We start from the raw sequence: 18279 nt of genomic DNA on the forward strand, positions 1-18279 counted from the left end.
CTACTCCCACTGGGGCCCTGCACTGAGGGGGTATGATACCTCACAGTGGCAGTATTTGGGACCAGAAGACCCATGAGACTACCCCCCAATGAACATACCTCATGGCACAAGGGACCTAAGGAGATTCAGAGCTCCCAAAGAAGAGGAAGAGCATCTTCAGCCTCCTCGAGAAGTGTAATTAAAGCAACAGGAGGAAGAGGATCAACAGAATAGGAGGATACCATGCCAGTGACCTTGTCCTCCTCTTCCCCAGACAAGACAGTTATTCCAGTTTCCCCACTGTGTCCTGTTACCCTAAGGTCTTCCTGGACTTCCTTTAAAAGAATGGCAAAGTTATTTCAAATCTCTCAGGAAGAGGCCCATGAAAACCCCACAGACACTGCTGGAAATCCGTCATAGCTTGGCTCTGAGTAGAGTGGCTCTTCCAATAAACAAGCTTATCCTTGAACCTGCCAAGATACTTTGGCCCTCATCTTCCATGGTACCACCAGTATCCAAGCAGGATAAATAAGAGATTTCATACCTGCAAAAGGGTTGGAGTACCTATCCTCTTACCCACCTCCCAATTCATTGGTAGTGTCTGCAGTCACTGAGAATAGCAGACACACAGGCCAGGTTTACACCACTTGAGAAAGAAGCAAAGAGGCTCAACCTCTTTGGAAGAAAGATACACTCTTTGACCTCCCTGCAGTTTCAAATCTCAAACTGCCAAATGTTGATGGTCAATTATGATTTTACCATCTATGGTAAGCTAGCTGGCTTTGCCAATAAAATGCCCTAGGAAGTTAGAGACCGGCTCCAGGCCCTGACTGTTAAGGGAAAGGAAGTGATGAGATCAGCCCTCCAGATGAACTTAGACAGGGCGGTGAGGTCCATCTCAACGGCCGTCATAATAAGATGCTCATTGTGGCTTCCCTTCTTGAGAATCCCAAAGGAAGTACAAACAGTGGTGGAAGGCCTCCAATTTGAATCTGACAAGCTGTTCAGCACAAAGACAGATGAGTCTCTTCACTCATTGAAAGTCTCCTGAGCCACACTTAATTCACTGAGTATTTGTACACCTGTAATTAAAAGAGAACCCCGTACCATAATTTAGACAACCAACCCTACCTGTCTTTCATCACCAGCAGCAGTATGGATTGCCATGCAAGCATCAGAGAACACATAGGAATGGTGCCCAGGGAAAACTACTCTTTACTTCCCAACCACTATCACCTCTGAAACCAGAATTTTGACAGGCCATTTGAGAGCTGCACATCAATGGTCTCACTGGATGTAGTCAACCTCTGGTCATTCCCCTCCGTTTGGAGGCAGACTTCCCATTACCTATCTTCCTGGACTCAAATCATGGTGGACAGATGGGTGTTAGGGATTGTCTTCTTGGGCTACGTATCTCCCCAGTCACCTCCCTGCCCTTTTTCGGAGATCTCTCTCATGAGAGGGTTTTTCTGTAGGATGTGAACACTCCTTGAACTGGGGGTGGTAAAACTAGTACCTCCAGCAGTAAGGGGAAAGGAGTTCTACTCAAAGTACTTTCTCGTCCCTGAGAAGACAGGAGGATGAAGATCCATTCTGGACCTCAGGGAATAAGTTTATCTGCCGCCTAAAGTTCAGAATGGTGACTCATCAATTGTCCCATCTCTAGATCAGGCAATTGGTTCACAGCCCTCGATTTCAAGGATGCCTGCTTTCATGTGGACGTTCATCCAGCACGAACGAGATTCCAGAGATTTGTAGCCAGTCAACAGCACTATATTTGCAGGGTTCTCTCATTTGGACTCTCAACGCTGCTGAGTGTTTACCAAGGTACTTTGCTGTGTTGTCTTCATACTGGTCTCACATGCTTGTTTCTGTCACCAACAGAAGTTGGTCCAATAAAATATATTACCCCATCTTGTGTCTCTAATACCAAGGTACCGTCAGTGGTGCCAGCTCACCCCTGCTGGCAAGGGCCAATGGTATACCATTACTTAGACCGCTGGCTCCTAGAGGGCTGATCTTACCAGGAAACATGAGAAGCAACCTCCATACTTCTGGATCTCTATGAGAGTTTGGGTTTCTGGTGAACCTGGAGAAATCTTCCTTGGAACCCACACAGCTGATAGAATTTATCAGGATGAAGCTGGACACTGTGGCCTCCAGGGCATGTTACCGGGCAACTGCTTTCTCTTCATTGAACTCATACACCAAATACAGATGAGCCCCAGAATGGCCATACAATCCTGCTGACTCTGTTGGGTCATATGGCTGCACGTACCTATGTGACACATTAGCAAGAATTAATCTCAGATATCTATGAGCCTGGTTGTGGACTATATGCACTCCAGGCAAGCACAGTCTTGACTTACTCATCATGGTTCCCCAAGAGGTCTTAGCCTCACTTACTTGGTTTGTGTGGGTACCTTCAACTCCCACTTCCAACAAAGACTATGACCATGGGTGCATCCTTCTTAGGTTGGGGAGCAAATGTGGAAGGGCAGGTTTCTCAAGGGACATGATCTCTGCAGGAGTCTATGCTTAATATCAGCATTTTGGAACTAAGAGCAGTCAGACCGCCCTGTGAGTAATTCCTCCTGCCCAACTGCAGCCAGTCAGTCCAAGTATTATTAAACAACATTATGGCAGTCTGCTATGTCAACAGCTGTGTGAGGAGGCCATTGACCTTGGAATTGGTACATTCCCATGTAGATTACCCTGATCGCCACTGACCTTCCAGGAATCCAATCACCCTGGCAGACTCTCTAAGCAGATATTTCTCCACAGAAAACTAGTGGAAAGCTGCATGACATGACTCTTCATATGGTGTTTTAGGTGTGGCGACTTGGATCCAGGATCTCTTTGCATCCCGTGTGAACAGCAAGTGCAAAGAGTTCTGTTCTGGGGGGACGGGGCGGGGGTTGCACCGTAGGCTCTCGGGGTGACGCTTTCCTCAGACAATGATCAGGACCTGTGAGGTATGTCTTCCCTGACTCCTTCATTACCACGGATTTTGAGGAAAATCAGACAGGACAAGATGTGAGAGATTTGGATCACACAGGGGTGGGCCCGTCAGTTCTGGTACTCTATGCTTTTGCAGCTGTCAGCCTGGCCTCCTTCCTATTTCCCTTAACTCAAGATGAGGGAGGGACTTATCACTTACAACCCCCTCACACTTTTCATGAGGGCATAGTATTTGGATGGATGTCAGCATTAGAAAAGGCCTATTCAGCTGATGTCCAGGGCATCCTGAGCAGTGGCAGAAAGGACTGCCAGGAAATGTTACAAAGCAAAATGGGGGAAAAAATGTTTTGGTGTGATCAATCAGGAATTTCCTCTTTACAAAAACACATTCTAGATGCATTGTGCTACTTCATAGCCTTAAAATCCCTGGGGTATTTATTAGCTCCTTCAGAATACACCTTACAGCCCTCATGAAGTTCCATCTGTCAGTAGAGGGCTATTCTGTTTTTTCTCATCCAGACATTTCCTGCTCCTTGAAAGGTATGATTTAGAACCCTGGATGAACAAAGTGATAAGTGGCCTTGGCAAGAGATGGCTTTTACTCTGTGGCCCTACTAGCCTATCCAGAAAGTGAAACTGACCAGTTATCAATTTCACAGTGCTCCAAAGATGCATTGAGCTGGACAGGAAGTGAAAGTGACAAACTTACTTGTCAGTTCTGCTGTGCTGCTTTGATGGCACATAGAATCAAGTAGCAGACATCAGAAAGCAGAGGAGGGGATTTGTGGCAGAGCTTAGGGTTGATAAGAATGAGGCAGGTGGAAAGGGCTGAGTGAAGGGAATATAGATTGTGGTGTCTTTGGCATAGAAGTGACCCCCACACTTAATTCCTAGTTTCCAAGGCCAGATGGGACCATTGTGATCATCTAGTCTGATCTCATGTATAACACAGGTCATAGAACTTCTCCAAAATAATTCCTAGAGCAGATCTTCTAGGAAAAAAATCCCATCTTCATTTTAAAAATTGCCAATCATGGAAAATATACCACAACCCTTGGTACTTTGTTCTAATAGTTAATTACCCTCACTGTTAAAAATGTATGCCTTATTGCCAGTCTGTATTTGCCTAATTTCAAAGTGAATTTAGAAGGGAATTGCCAAGGGATGAGATAGAGAAGGGATTTAAGGACACTCCTTAAAGAGGTCTAGTGGCAGAGAAGCCTCTATTGATTGCATTGACTGTAAAGATAGGAGTTAAACCAAAAGAGCAAGGACATGCCCAATATGCCAATACCCTGTGCCAGGGCATTGAGAAGGAGGCAACTGGGTGACAGGGTGAAATGCAGCACTGAGCTGAAGAAGGATGAGGAGAGAGAAGGAGCCAGGGCCACACACAAAGTGAGAGTGGGAATCAAGGCCAGAAGAGAGGAAAGTTCTTCACCACCAAGAACAACACAAACCCACTATCTTTAGCCATCATCTCAGTGCTTAAAGAGTGGTAGCCACAGGGCAAACAAGGTTGTTCTGAGAGAGAGGTTTTCTGTATCCACTCAAGCTTCAGGGTGGGGGACCCAAATTTCTGAACCTCTGTGTGGCAGCCCAAGGCTGGGTTTCTGGACTGGCCACATTTTATCATTTACTGAAGTGATTGGAGCACTTTTCTTTGGCCAATGCTCAGCTGTCAGACAGTTGACAAATCTCCCACACCAGGGAGCTGTCTGTGTGCAGTGTAGATGGCTTTGCCTCAAGTCCCTTTGACTGCTAGTGCCAGATGGATTTTTTACACACACACACACACCAGTTCCATTGCAGAGCCGGCCATTGATAGTGGAGGTGCAGAGTGAGGGCAGTCGGCTTCAGCAGTGTTCCTGAACATGCTCAATCTGTGTGAGCATGCTCAGTACAAGCCAAGGAGCAAATCTGGGGAGGAGAGGAGGGTTGTCACGTGAAGCCACATGCCACCCCATGTGTCACCTCTGCATCTGTTTTCATGCTAACCCACCTGCTGAGTACACAAACTCAGGACACAGTGCAGGCTGACACTGGCAGATCCTGTGTACGCTGCTCAACCTCCAGTATTATTTAAAACAATCTTAGAGCCGTTTGCAGTGGGCCTGCCTTCTCACTGGTATATGGTATATTCAGGTGTTCTCCATAGTTCAGGGGTTCTCGAACTGGGGGTTGTGACCCCGCAAGGGGTCACAAGGTTATTACTTGGGGGTTGCGAGTACATGCACAAAACAGAGAGCAGCAACCTCTATAAAATATATAATTTCAATCTAGTGTTTTAGAAAATTGTGTACACCTTTCCATCGCAATGTAATGTATTTACTTCAAAAAGTATTGTAAATGTATAATGCAGCGATCCTTGTTCCTAAACAAAATATTTAATTGTATTATCACCACTTTAAAGGAATTGGACTCTGGGGATTGTAGATAACAAACGCAGGTTTGTTGTCTTGAGGCTAAAAAGTGGGACTGAGACACCATTAGAGGGCTTGATTGTTCAGCAGCTGAAGAGCTGCATTAAACCACAGATCAATCAGAATACTGAGATCGGCAAAAAAAAAGAAATTTATAATTTAACACTCAGCCATACAGGCAGGGATGGCTTGGGGGGGGCAGAATTGTGGGGTGCTATAGCCCCTCAAAAAAAATTGCCTTAGCTCCCCCATAGCTACCCTTCCCAGTGCAAAGGTCAAATGTTATGCAGAAGTAAGGGTGGCATGGTATAGCATTGCCACTCTTACTTCTACTGTTCTGCGCTGCTGCTGGCAGCGGCACTGCCTTCAGAAATGGGTGCCCAGCCAGCAGCTGCCACTCTCTGGCCGCCCAGCTCTGAAGGCAGCGCCACTGCCAGCAGCAGTGCAGAAGTAAGGGTGGCTGTGGGGGTGCTAAGTCTGCTGTGAAAAATGATATTGGCAAAGTTTCTTTGCATTACTCTTCCCCCATTATTAAACAGTATTAAACTATTTTGAAAAAATAACTTTTTTGCTTATAACAATAATTTGATAAAAAATGTGTTTTAGTCTTAGTTTAAAAGCAGTGAGAAAAGGTAAATTAATTTTAAACAATAGGGTTATAAATTTAGCATTTAAAAATAGTATTAAATATAAAAAATGTGTTTTAATTAATAAGAGGGGGGTCTCACTCAGGCTTGCTATCTGAAAGGGGTCGCGAATACAAAAAGTTTGAGAACCACTGCTACAGTGTCTCTCTCACACTCAGATTCACCCACCCCCTCATCTCTTGCCCTGGTTCTAGCAAGGAGTCACATCACTGCACTTCCAATCTAGAAAGGAAACACTCCAAGAAATGTTTTTTACTGCAGCAGCCTCAAAGAGGAAGCACTTATGCCAGTCCTGCTAAATTCCATTGAAACTGACACTTTCAAACGGAAAATATCAATTTTGACACTTTTTAAAAATCATTTTTCCAAAGCAACATTTCAAAATGAAATGAAACATTTTGAATTAAAATGTTTCTTTAAGTGGAAATGTTAATTTGAAATGAAATTTTTCAGTTTGAAACTAAATGTTTTGGTTCGAAATGACATTTTGTTTTGATTGAAAATGTTGTCCTTTCATTTTGATGTTTCCAAATTGAAATATTTTTATAACTCTTCATTCCGTGAAAATATTTGATAGTCTGACTTTTTTGTCCTGATTCAGGATGAAAATAAATATGAAAATCAGCAGCATGTCCCACAAGATGGGAATTCTGTTTTCCAACCAACTGTAATCAGTTTGTAGCCCCTGTTCTGGCTCTTCCAAATACATTCCCTCCCACCCTCCAGTCCTCCTCATCTGCCTCTCTGAATCTTCAGCCACAGTGTAAGAAAGGGAACCAGGGAAGCTGGTGAAGGTAATGAATTGTAGCCTGCAGTGGGGGTCAGGGTCAGTCTGGGGCCTTGCAGGGCCCTGTGCAAAGAAAGACCAGCAGGACCCGGCAATCTGGTTATGCAGTGCGCGTACAGCTAATACAGTGAGAGGGAGGGCAGCTTCCTTCCACTTTCTGCTCTCTGGCTTGTAATCCCAGAGTTAAGGGGTTTTACTGGCCCTGCGAGGAAATTGAATGGCTGAGTGAGTGGATCTCTGAAAACCATGACTTGCTGAACATTGCGCACTGCATCATGGCCTCAGACCCAGCCTGGGGGGTTGGATGTTACTGGAGTTAACCAGATGCTTTGGTTTGTCTTTGGGGGTCGTGTAGCCAAATCACTGTTGTCGCTGTGGTGCAGTAGATGGTGTATCCCTTCTCCCACTGTAGGGTTTGTTTTTCAAAAAGTTTATTTTCCCCCTTTTTTTTTATTTGTTCCAGAAACGGGTTCTCTTTCTCACTAATGATTATTTCTTCACTGACATCAGTAGCACGCCTTTCAGGTGAGCTAGTGTGTATCAACTCAGGGATGTACCTCTCGGGGTGGGGGCGTGGCTATTTGGTCCCTCCTTCTCATGATATTGGCTATGACAGAGGGGTTCCTTGCTCCCTTGTATTGGAGTTCAGATACTCTTACTGCTCGCTTGGGGATGTTCTTTTGTAAATAAGAGAGGAGAGAGCTGATGGCATTGGGGATCATAGCTCACTTCTCAGGGAGGGCAGTGTCAGATGTAAACATCTGGGGATTGCACGTGACCTTGTTGACAAACCCTCTGTTTTCCCCCTGCCTGCAGCCTGGGTGTCGTCCTCTCCCGTGGGCATGGGGAATACATCCTGCTGGGGAACACTTCAGTGGAAGAAGGTAGGTTAACCTGAAAAGCCACATCTCTGTAGAGGGCAAGGATGCTGAACTTTGTTGGCATCCCAGGGATGAGCTTGTGCCTCCCTCTCTTCTCTGTCCCCCACCTCACCCTCTCAGCCTTTCTGTGCGTTTGGTTCATTGATTGATCAATAGACTTATTGGTTGCTTTCTTGTTTCAGGCTTACATGACCTGCTGCAGCCAGACTTGACCTTAGCTAATGAATGGTAAGTAGATGGTATCCTATTAATGATGGAGCTTTGTGTTAAGATCACTGGCAGAGTTTGCTCTGCTCTCCCACCCTCCTGGCTTTGAGGAAAAGCAATGTTATTCTGAAGTAACTGATGGTGCCAGAGTTTGGTGCAAGCTCCTGAGACTTCCATCACTTTCTTTGGCAGATTATTCTACAGTCTGACCCATCTCACTGTCCAGAAAGATATCCTGATATACTCCCTAAATTCTCCTTTGCACAATCTCATCCTATTCCTGCCTAGAACTGTGCAACAAACCATAAATCACACAAAACTTAGTGAGGTGGGATTTTGTTGCAAGGTCAGATTACTCTCAGTGAGAAATCAGCTTGGTTCCCATGCCTTTTAAATGAGCCTGGATGTGGTTTCTAGTGAACCTGGAGTTGACTTTATTAATGCAAAATCATATCATGCAAAATTTGTGCTTTTGCTTGGTTTGGCCATGAAACAAAATGAAGCTTGGCATTTTCAACTTTTGCTTTGAGATTTGGGATTTGTGTGTACCTGAAACTCAGCATTAAACTTGGGCATGTGAACCTCAAATGGATCAAAACTAAAGCAATTATTTACAAGAAGCACTGCAAAAAAACCTAATTTATTATACCCTAGTTAAAACCCCTCAAACCGCCTTGAACAGCATCTCTTCCTCCTTCAGTTTCATGCACAGTTAACATATATACTTAAGTCATCTGTTCACCAGCTTTATATAGTCACTTCTTTTAGTCTTGCCTCATAAACCATTCCTTCAAGTTCCTTAATAATTTGTGATTTTTCTTTATACCCCTCCAATCTGACATAGAAGTGGCCAGAACTGAAAGCAATATTAGATGGCTGGTCTCTTGTGAAATACAGAGAACTGATCACCTCCCACCTCTGCATCCTGATGCCTCTGCATATGCAGCCCATTGGTTTATCTTGCCACCATATCACATTGCAAGCTTGTTCACTGTCTAGTTATCTGTCTTCTTTGGCATTGCTGCTTTCCAGGTTTCTCCATCATACTGAATATTGTTATAAGCAGGCTAGTGTATATGTTACCATTGCCCTTTGCTAGGTGAAATTAGAACTGCTCTGCTGTGTGTCAGAGGAACTATGCTGCTAACGAAGATGCTTCTTTAGTGCAAGTGGTATCATCCTGTGCTGTTTTTAACAGGAGGAGCTGAGTTTGATCCATGCTGTTGTTGATAAGTTCTGAGCACCCATGGAGTGCAGCATAGTGACAACTGAAATTCCTAGGTGGCCAAGGATTTGTTACAATATTTTTTTCCAGATCTCTATTTTCCTTGTGTGTTTGCTTGAAAATGATTTTCTGTGTTTCTTTCCTTGCCGCCAGGATTTACTGCATCACCGATATTGATCCAGATCACCGGAAGCTCAGCCAGCTGGAGGCCATGATCCGCTTCCTCACAGGAGAGGAATCCGATCTGGAATGTGAGAGCTGGAAATGAAAGTGACCTACTGGAGCTCTCCTGTGCCTCTCCACGGTGGAGAAGGGCTGCGGGAAGCTGAGTGGTGGTAGACTGAGCTCATGCGCTGTATGCTTATATCTGCAGAGCTGAGTTCAAACACTTGCTCACTTCACAAGTGGCAATAAATTGAGTGGCCACATCCTAATCCCCAGCAAATGATTGTCCCCAGCAAATTACCACAAAATTAAACTTGATTGAACGTCTCTGTTAAGGAGAGATCCAGGCCTGTATTAGCTAGGAGTGCTGTAGGCCATGTTTGACAGAGCTGTGCGGAGAGCCAGGAAAGAAAGAGTGCCTGTGTGTAGTTCAGAGCTGTGTAGTCCTAAAACAATAGTAATAACATTATTTGTATTGTGGTAGATCCCAAAGGCCCTATTCAGAGCTGGGGTACCATTGTGTTTGACCTTCCCTCAAACACAAGATAAAAGGCAAGCTCTGCCTTACTTCATATTCAGTCATTAGCTCTTTAGGGTAGACGAAGTGGTTGTGATGAACCAAGGAGAGAAATGAACAAGGGAGGACAAATGTCATGAAAAGATCACGTGGATTCATAGGTTAGCTATTGCACTACTTGATGTGCACTGACAGTTTCAAATCATCTGAAAGTATGTTTGGGTTTTCTTTGGGTTTTGAATTAAATTAAATCAAGTATCCCCAACTGCTGGTCTACCTGCACATTGTTAGCTGCTTGATGTGTTGTAAATATCAGCACAGAAGTGCATCTCGAGGAGGGATGTGAGGGAGGAAAGAGTAGTGGCCTTATTGATCAAGTCAGAGGGTGCTCTATGAATGAGAGGTAGCATAGAAGAAAGCACAAAGATCTTTGTGGGACATGCAGATAAATGGCTGTTCAAAACTGGTATAATTGGTGGCATGAAGAATGCAGGAATGATGCTATAAGAGTCAAGAGCAAATAAGCAGGGAAGGGCAGTGTAGTGAAGGGCATTAAGGGTGAAGACAAGAAGTTTGAACTTGTTGACGTAGGAAAGGGGAGCCAGTGGAGGGATTCAGAGGAAGAAGGGAGGGTGTAACACAGAATTATGGGAAAGGTCAATGAAAGACTGTCTTAGTGGCTTTGTTTTGAATGGACTGGACTGGAAGGAAGTGAGATGTGTCAAAGAGGCGAATGAGGTAGATGATAAGGACCTGGGTGAAAGTTTTAGCTGTGTGGACAGAAAGAAAAGTTCAGATTTTGGATTTGCAATGGAGGATGAAGCAGCTGGATTTGGACATGACCTGAATGTGTTATGTAAAGGAGAGGGAGGAGTCAAAGATGACCCCAGCTTACAGGTCTCTGTGACAGGGAGAAGAGGGTCTTGTCAATAATAGCAGAAACCGGGGGAAGTGGGGAGAGTTTTAAGGAAAGATAAGGGGCTCAGTTTTGGCCATGTTAGGTTTAAGCTAATGGTGAGGCATCCAGGAGGAGATGTCAGGCAGACTGAAAAAAGGGACAGAGTAGATGGACAGAAGTCAGGACTGAGGAAGAATATTTGCAAGTCAATGGCATGAAGATGGTGAGGAAGCTATCTAAGGTAGATGAGATCTCCCAAAGTAAAGCTTTAGAGTGAGAAGAAAAAGGGGCTAAGAATGGAGCCCTGTGGGATCTTCCAGGAGAATGGAGGAGGACCACCCACTTAACATAGGGCACAGAGGCTTTGTCTAGACTAGGATTTAATGGTGTGTTGTTAGATGGTGTTAGGTAACACACTCCAAAAGTCTAGTGTGGATAAACCAGTGTAGATTTTAATATGTGCCAAGCAGGTCAAGTTAAAGCTTAGGCTCAGCTGCCTTGTCCACACCAGATTTTACAACTGTTTAGCAAGTATTAGCAAACTCCTTCCAACAACACATCTTTACATCCACATCTAGAAAAAGCCTAGAGGAACAGCCAAAGAGTAGGAAAACTAGGAGAGGACAGCATCCCTGAAGCCTGGTGCGGACAAGATTTCAAATTTCAAGAAGGAGGGTGTGATCCACTGTCAAAAGCAGAGAGGTCAGAGTGGACAGGAATGGCGTGGAGGTCCTGAGATTTGGCCACAGAGAGATCATTCGAGACTTTCGTGAAGGCAGCTTGAGTGAAGTGGAGTGGGCAGAAGCTTGATTAGAGGGGACCCAGAACTGAGGGAGAGGGAGTCAAGGCCACAGTTGTTGACTGCCTGTTCAGTGAGTTCAGGGGTGAAGGCCAAAAGGGAGGGGGAATAAATAATTCTTTTGACGCTGTTTTGTTTGCTCAGCCTTTCAACCCCTCAAGCTTTTGGGCTGACAGAGGGTGACCTCTGACCCTGTGTATAGAGCAACCAGTGTGCTGAACTGCCGTGTGAAAGTGACCACCGGAACCCCAGAGTCTGGGTCATTGCCACTCATCTACAGCATGGCGGTGAGCTGCCCTTACTGTAATGCTGTGTGCATGACTGCTGCTAGGCAGTCTGTGGGAGTGGCTTGGTCACACCCTGGTGAGAGTTGCCATGCTGTCCTCTCAGCCAGAGGTGAGGCACCCCGGGATGGTCAGCAGATGCAAGTGGGGTCTTCTTTTTATTCACTGTTGTTCAACCCACTAGACCACAAGGTAGGTCAGTAACATTGCTGCTCTAAAGGATATCTAGGAGGCAGAGGGATGACGCCATTCTCACGCCTCATCATGTTTGGGTTTTTTGCTCAGGTGATGAGGACTTGGTCCAGGAGGTGCTGTTTGATGCTGTGGTAACTGCGCCAATGGAGGCCTATTGGACAGCCTTAGCCCTCAATATGTCTGAGTAAGCATATGTGAAAATACAGCTGAAATTAATTCAGATCCCATGGTCTTCTTGGGAGTTTGGACAGGGTCTCCTGATTCCCTGGTGGAAGCTCTGTGGCAAAGTTGAAGGAGCAGCTTGATTCCCTTTGTCCCATAGAGCCCATAATAGATCCTTACATCGCACTAAGCTGACCACAGAAACAGAAACCTCCTTCCAAGGAGGAAGAATCTCACTTTTGAGGTATTGGTAATAGATACAGAAACTTACACTTCAAAGTTATGAGTTCAAATCTCACCCAAGGACAGTAGTGACTAAACTTTGTTACCATGTGACAACCGTTCCTTGAACTACATAAAGTGAATTGGGCTGAGTCCAGCTTCTACTGTATCACAAAAAATATTACCCCAGCTGGCACTAGTCGGCTCTCTTACTGACACTAAAGCCAAGGATTGAATGGGCCATGGAAATTGACCTACCTGACACACTTATGGATGGTGCCATCAGATCAGGGTTGAGGTACACAGATGGAAGCTTGGACTGCTGCTGCCAGGACTGAGAAGGGATATAAATCTAGAGGGTCTTGCCTCCACTTGGGATTTTTTTGGAGGCAAAATTTTACCATGGCTGCTACCACCTGGGCATCTAGGGCCACTAGCACTTTAACACTGTGTTGTTCAGATCTACTTGCAGCATGTGTTATAAAAATGGGCAGCCATGGTTGTCTTATCTGCTCTTGGACTCCCATTGGTGGAGTTGAACTAGTGGTAGCAATGACAGGAAATTTTTGCCAACAAGACCTAGTGTGGACACAGTCTATCATCCAGCACATTCCTCTCACTTAAAAAGACACTGCCCCGTCCATAGCAGCTGGCCCTCTACACTGTGAGCCTCTTCACAACAATGTCAGGTCTATGGTACCCACAACTCCAGCAGGGTCGCCCTGAGCCACTCAGTTACGTCATCCCTCACCATCCCTTAATCTCCCTGTCCCAGACAGAGGTTGGGTTCAGCCCAGGGGGCACACCCATTCTTTCTGAGTAACCCATCTGTCTCCCCAATTCCATATGTAAACAGCCTGCAGCTGGGCGGTCAGTAGTAGAGGACTTTAAGTTCTCTCTGTAAAGGGACAAAATGAACAAATCACACAAGTGTGACTGTGAGAATGAATAGTAAAATCATAATAATCCTAATTCCCGCTCAGATTTTCAAATGTATCAGTTCTGGTGTAACCCCACTGAAGGCAGTGGCATTATATCACAGGTGAATTTGGTCCTAAATGCTTAAGAAACCTCCCGCTCCAATGTGTTGCCCTCTGAATCTCCACTCTGAAGGTCCTTACTACATGGCAGGCTTAGTTTTAGCTCTGAGAACTAATTCTGCCCCTGTGGGTCTCTCTCTCTGTCCCACAGTGAGACTGAGCAGGGGGTCGAGATGGCATTTCTGGGCACTCGAGCTGGCCTCATGAGGAGCCTCCTGTATGTGGGATCTGAGAAACTCTCGAACAGGCAAGTCCTAAAATGAAACTTCACTGAGGAGTTTCTTCTAGTCTCTGTGAAGGAGCAGCATGAAATTGCCACTGTGCCTTCAACAGTATCCAGGGTTACAAAGAGCAGAATGGGAAGCAACCAGGGGTTAGTGGAATGGAACTGTCTGATGTGTCATAAAGGATAGGGTGGGGCACTGTTTTGTGCTTGTTCTGTTTGTTATATGGCAAAAACCTGTCCCAGAATGCACTGGTTTCAATGTAAAATGTAGGCTAATTTTTCTGAGAGACATAATCTTTTCTTTGCTTGTTCCGAAGTCCTGGTCAGGAAATAGAAGGGGTGTCGCCAAGACATTACAGCCAGAAGATTTCCAGTGACACTTTTTATGAGAGTATGTGGAGGGGTATCTTTCGCTTTCGCTTTTGGGCCACGTTCCAACTTGGCTAGTAATATTCTGCCTATCTCAATTCCCCTTGCAGTCTCAATTGCTGGATATTCTATCCTATACAGACTCTTATACTGCCCTCATCATCATAGTATCTGAACATGTTCCGGGGGTGCATTATGCAATGTGACTAACATCTGTCACATGTAGTCACAGTCTCTCTCTCATCCTCTCCCTAGAGGGAGAATTGTGTGTGCAGTGGAGTGTTTTGGCTTGGTAGGATTTTGGTTAGAGTTATTTTAGAGTTATTCAGCTGCTTTGAGTTCCTGTTAGAAAGTAGGCTGAAGAAGTGTGCCCTGCACTTGGAGCAGAAGGTGGTGAAGTTTGTGATGGGCCTTCATTCCTGTGGGAGTTTCTTCCACAGTCTGGGACCAGCCCCTGAGAAGGTTCCATTTCCTGCACAAATGAGCTTCACCCTTATGGCAGAAAGTCCCATTGTACCTGAGGAGCAGACTTGTCAGATATACTGGGCCCAGGCCATTGACTGCTTTGTAGATAGGAAGCAAGACCTTGAACTTGACTCAATATGCTGCGGGAAGGCAGTGTTGATTCCCTGTCCTGTACTGCTGGCACATAACATTTTTCTGTGCTTTTAAAGGGTTGCAGGTGCATCACTCCAGTGGTGGCTGCATTTTAGTGGCGGATTCCTGTGTATTGTATGTAAAGCGCTTCCAAATCTTCTGGAAAGGAAAGAACCATATAAATGACCAGTCATTGCTATATCAAAATATACAGCAAAAGTAAAGATCTGAAATAAAGAAATCGGGGAGGGGGAGGAAGAAGTGGAGATTTTGCAGGGAAGTCTGTTACCTGGTTATTCCTGGTGCTCCCCGCAGATATGGTTTATGTTATGGCAAGTGCAGAAGCCCATAGATCAATTTTTTTGGTCTGAGAAGCTCCAATGAGTCTCTGGAACTTGGCTGACCTATAAGGGGGGCATCATTTATCCCTTATGACCTCCCTTGCCCTTCTTGACCTGGTCATTAGCTCTGTCTATATCTTGTTTTCTTGATCAGGCAAGACTCAGACCCCTCCCCCATCTCTTTTTCACTGAGCACCGTAGCCAGTTCCTGGTCCTTGACTGAATCAGAAAACTAGGAGCCTTCATTCCCCCACCACACAAATAAAAGGGCTTCCTTGTGATCTCTTTCACAGCCTCACTCTTGCGCTTGGGAGCTGAATGCATGAACGGGATTAGATATTTTAAAAGGAATTCAGACAGAGGGTAAAATGTTCTAAAGCACCCAAGTCCCATTTTCCAAAGTGATTCAGGCACCTAAGAGCCCAAATCACTTACACACTTTCGAAAATTTTATCCAACATTTTTTTGGTTGGGTAATTAGTCCCACTGGCATAGTAAGTGCAGGCCTCTCATCTGCACAAGGATCCCTGTGATGTCCCCTAAGACATTACCTGGACTAACAGCGTTCCTTTCACCTACACATGGCACCTGTTGATACTTTAATACTACAGCTGTGACCTGTGGTAACTAGATCTCTTCCCCCTGCGTATGGTAACACCTGTTAATACACCCATATTGCAGATGTTAGCTGGAGTAACACAATCCCTACATAATGACAAGTTTCAGAGTAACAGCCGTGTTAGTCTGTATTCGCAAAAAGAAAAAGGAGGACTTGTGACACCTTAGAGACTAACCAATTTATTTGAGCATAAGCTTTCGTGAGCGACAGCTCACTTCATCGGATGCATCCTGTGGCATCCGATGAAGTGAGCTGTCGCTCACGACAGCTTATGCTCAAATAAATTGGTTAGTCTCTAAGGTGCCACAAGTCCTCCTTTTCTTTTTACAATCCCTACAGTGCTACAAATAGATATACTGCTGTTGCAGCTCTGGGCAGGGATATAAGATTGTTCAGAGCTGCAGGGTACCACACAGCACAGATTCTTACTTTGCACTTCCTTGCATCTCCCTTTTTCAGTTTTGTGGCTCATTCTTACCCACAATAGAGATGACTTATGCATGTTAGTGCGGGCCCTAGTGGGATGGACTAGGTGAAGTATGTGCTACCTGCTCACCAAATGGCAGGTAAAGAGTTTCAGCTTCAAGGATGTTACTTATTAGCTATACCCGTCCCACCTACCACTGGTTATGTGTGGTGGCCGAACAGCCTGTGCTGGCGAGTGATGTGGACAGAGCTGTGGACAACAGCACCACCTGGTGACTCAATCTGGAAAAAGTCATAAGATCTATGTGACATGCTGAGCAGAATCCAAGAAGCGAAAAAACTGGGAAATAAGGCTCTTGGTTCATGCAGATAATTCTCTGTACACCCAGGTGTGTTCCTAAAGCTAACCACTGTCTTATCTGTCTACAGCAGTAGCATTTGTAAAGCAGCTGCCACCATAGTATTTAGGTGCCTTGTGCCTTATTTAAAAATAATTTTATCTTGCTTGTCTGCAAATGGACTGCTGTATTCTCCTTTTACTGGAGGTGAGAGACTATGGAATATGTAAGGACCAGGTTATATACAGGGGCTGCTACTCTGTATGTGACAGTATATACAACCATCTCTACTGAGGGGGTTAGGTCTTTGCAAAGAGGCGTGACTTGTTCTTAAAAAAGAGGTGTAGGCTCAGCATGATCTTCTGTAGCCAAGGGTCTGCTGCCTAATTGCACTGTCTTGGCAGACGTAGGATTGACACGAGGCTCTATTAGTTGTAGTGACTCTGTGGACTGGAGAATTCTTGGAAGGTTGCGTAGAGCAGGGGTTCTCAACCGTTTTCTTCCTGAGACCTCCCCCAACATGCTATAAAAACTCCTTGGCCCACCTGTGCCACAACAACTGTTCTTCTGTACATAAAATCCCGGACCAGCATTAGGGGGCAGCAAGCAGGACAACTGCCCAGGACCCCATGCCACAGGGGGCCCCATAAAGCTAAGTTGCTCAGGCTTCAGCTTCAGCCCCAGGTGGCAGGGCCCGGGGCCCTGGGCTTCAGCGCTGCATGGTGGGGCTTCAGCTTTCACCCTGGGCCTCTGCGAGTCTAATACTGGCCCTGCTTGGTGGACCCCCTGACAGGGGCAGTGGAGTCTTCCTAAAAGTAGGGGAACCATGAGGCCATGCCCCCTCCAAAGCCACACCCCTGCCCCTCCTCTTTCCTGAGGCCCCTGCTTCCTGGCCAAGCCAGAAGCCAGGCCTCAAGAGCTGAAGAGCTGCAGCTGGGCCATGGTAAGAGCCACCCATACAGCTGTGGGGAGCCCTGGGTGGAGGATCCGGGGGGTGGGGACATGGGCCAGGAGCTGCTCTCAGGCCCCACACCCTGGGCAGGTGGAGGATCCGCAGCTCCCCATGGTTGCCCAGGCTCCCTGGGCTGCTCTTACCCGGGCCGAGAGCGGGGACTTGGGGGGAAGAGGAGGGTGCCAGGTTTGTGACGAAAAGTGAATGGCCAGGCCCATCAACTTTCAAAAGTGGGAGGGCCATGACCCCTTGGTCCCCCTGTTCCAGTGCCCCTGCCCCCTGAAAGCTGCTCCTGGCCCTGGACCCCTGGTTGAGAACTGCTGGCGTAGAGAGACTGTCCTGGTGGTTGTCAGGCCCAGCCCATTGAGAGCTTTGTAGATCAGTACTACAACTCAGATTTAAAGTAACTCTGGGGTGTGATGGATAGTCCATGTAGGGCACTGCACACAATTCTCTTGCCAAGGTGTGTCTCTCAGAGATGAGCTGCAGTGTGCTGGATCAGCTTTCTAGGTATAGGCCATTGCCATAATCTGGCCTAGAAGGCAAAGGCCATTCTGTAATAGTGAGGAAGGAGGCACCAATTTCTTGCCAGTCAGGTGGGAAAATATAGTTCTGATAACCTTCCATGCAGCTCCAAATGTGGATTTCTTCCAATGGCTCACGTATAGGTCACACACTCAACATCCCCAGCACCACCAGTGAAGTATCTTGGACATCTTGACTTTATGACTTGTCCCAACCAACTCATTCTTTAAAAATGCTAGAGCCCTTCTTGTGAAAGAAGGGGTGGGAGCCATAATTTCCCAACCACTGTGCTTGCATGAGTCTTTCTGTCTCTCTCAGTTCTTCCCTGCAGTTTGTTGCACACAGTTAACTTTCTGCCCTGTCACGTACCTGGTGTACCTGTGTGCTGCTAAAGAGCAGCCACCTTCCACCCCAGCAATGACTGCATTTCAGCAGTGGATGAACTGACGGAAGCCTGTGTACAGCCTATAGTTTGTAAACTGCTCTGGGGTCCT

At 45.9% G+C, this 18279-nt stretch overlaps 1 protein-coding gene across 1 annotated transcript in view; it reads left to right on the forward strand.

Annotated features, from left to right (window-relative positions):
• CACNA2D4 (calcium voltage-gated channel auxiliary subunit alpha2delta 4) overlaps window positions 1-18279 on the forward strand; it is a 166579-nt gene that overhangs the window by 59686 nt on the left and 88614 nt on the right. Inside the window, exons 20-25 of the mRNA XM_073335235.2 lie at window positions 7261-7322; window positions 7614-7681; window positions 7861-7906; window positions 9264-9361; window positions 12059-12152; window positions 13544-13643. Coding sequence (XP_073191336.1) covers window positions 7261-7322; window positions 7614-7681; window positions 7861-7906; window positions 9264-9361; window positions 12059-12152; window positions 13544-13643 — 468 coding nt within the window. The remainder of the gene's footprint in view (window positions 1-7260; window positions 7323-7613; window positions 7682-7860; window positions 7907-9263; window positions 9362-12058; window positions 12153-13543; window positions 13644-18279) is intronic.

Source organism: Lepidochelys kempii, chromosome 1, assembly GCF_965140285.1.
Source record: "Lepidochelys kempii isolate rLepKem1 chromosome 1, rLepKem1.hap1, whole genome shotgun sequence".
NCBI lineage: Eukaryota > Metazoa > Chordata > Testudines > Cheloniidae > Lepidochelys > Lepidochelys kempii.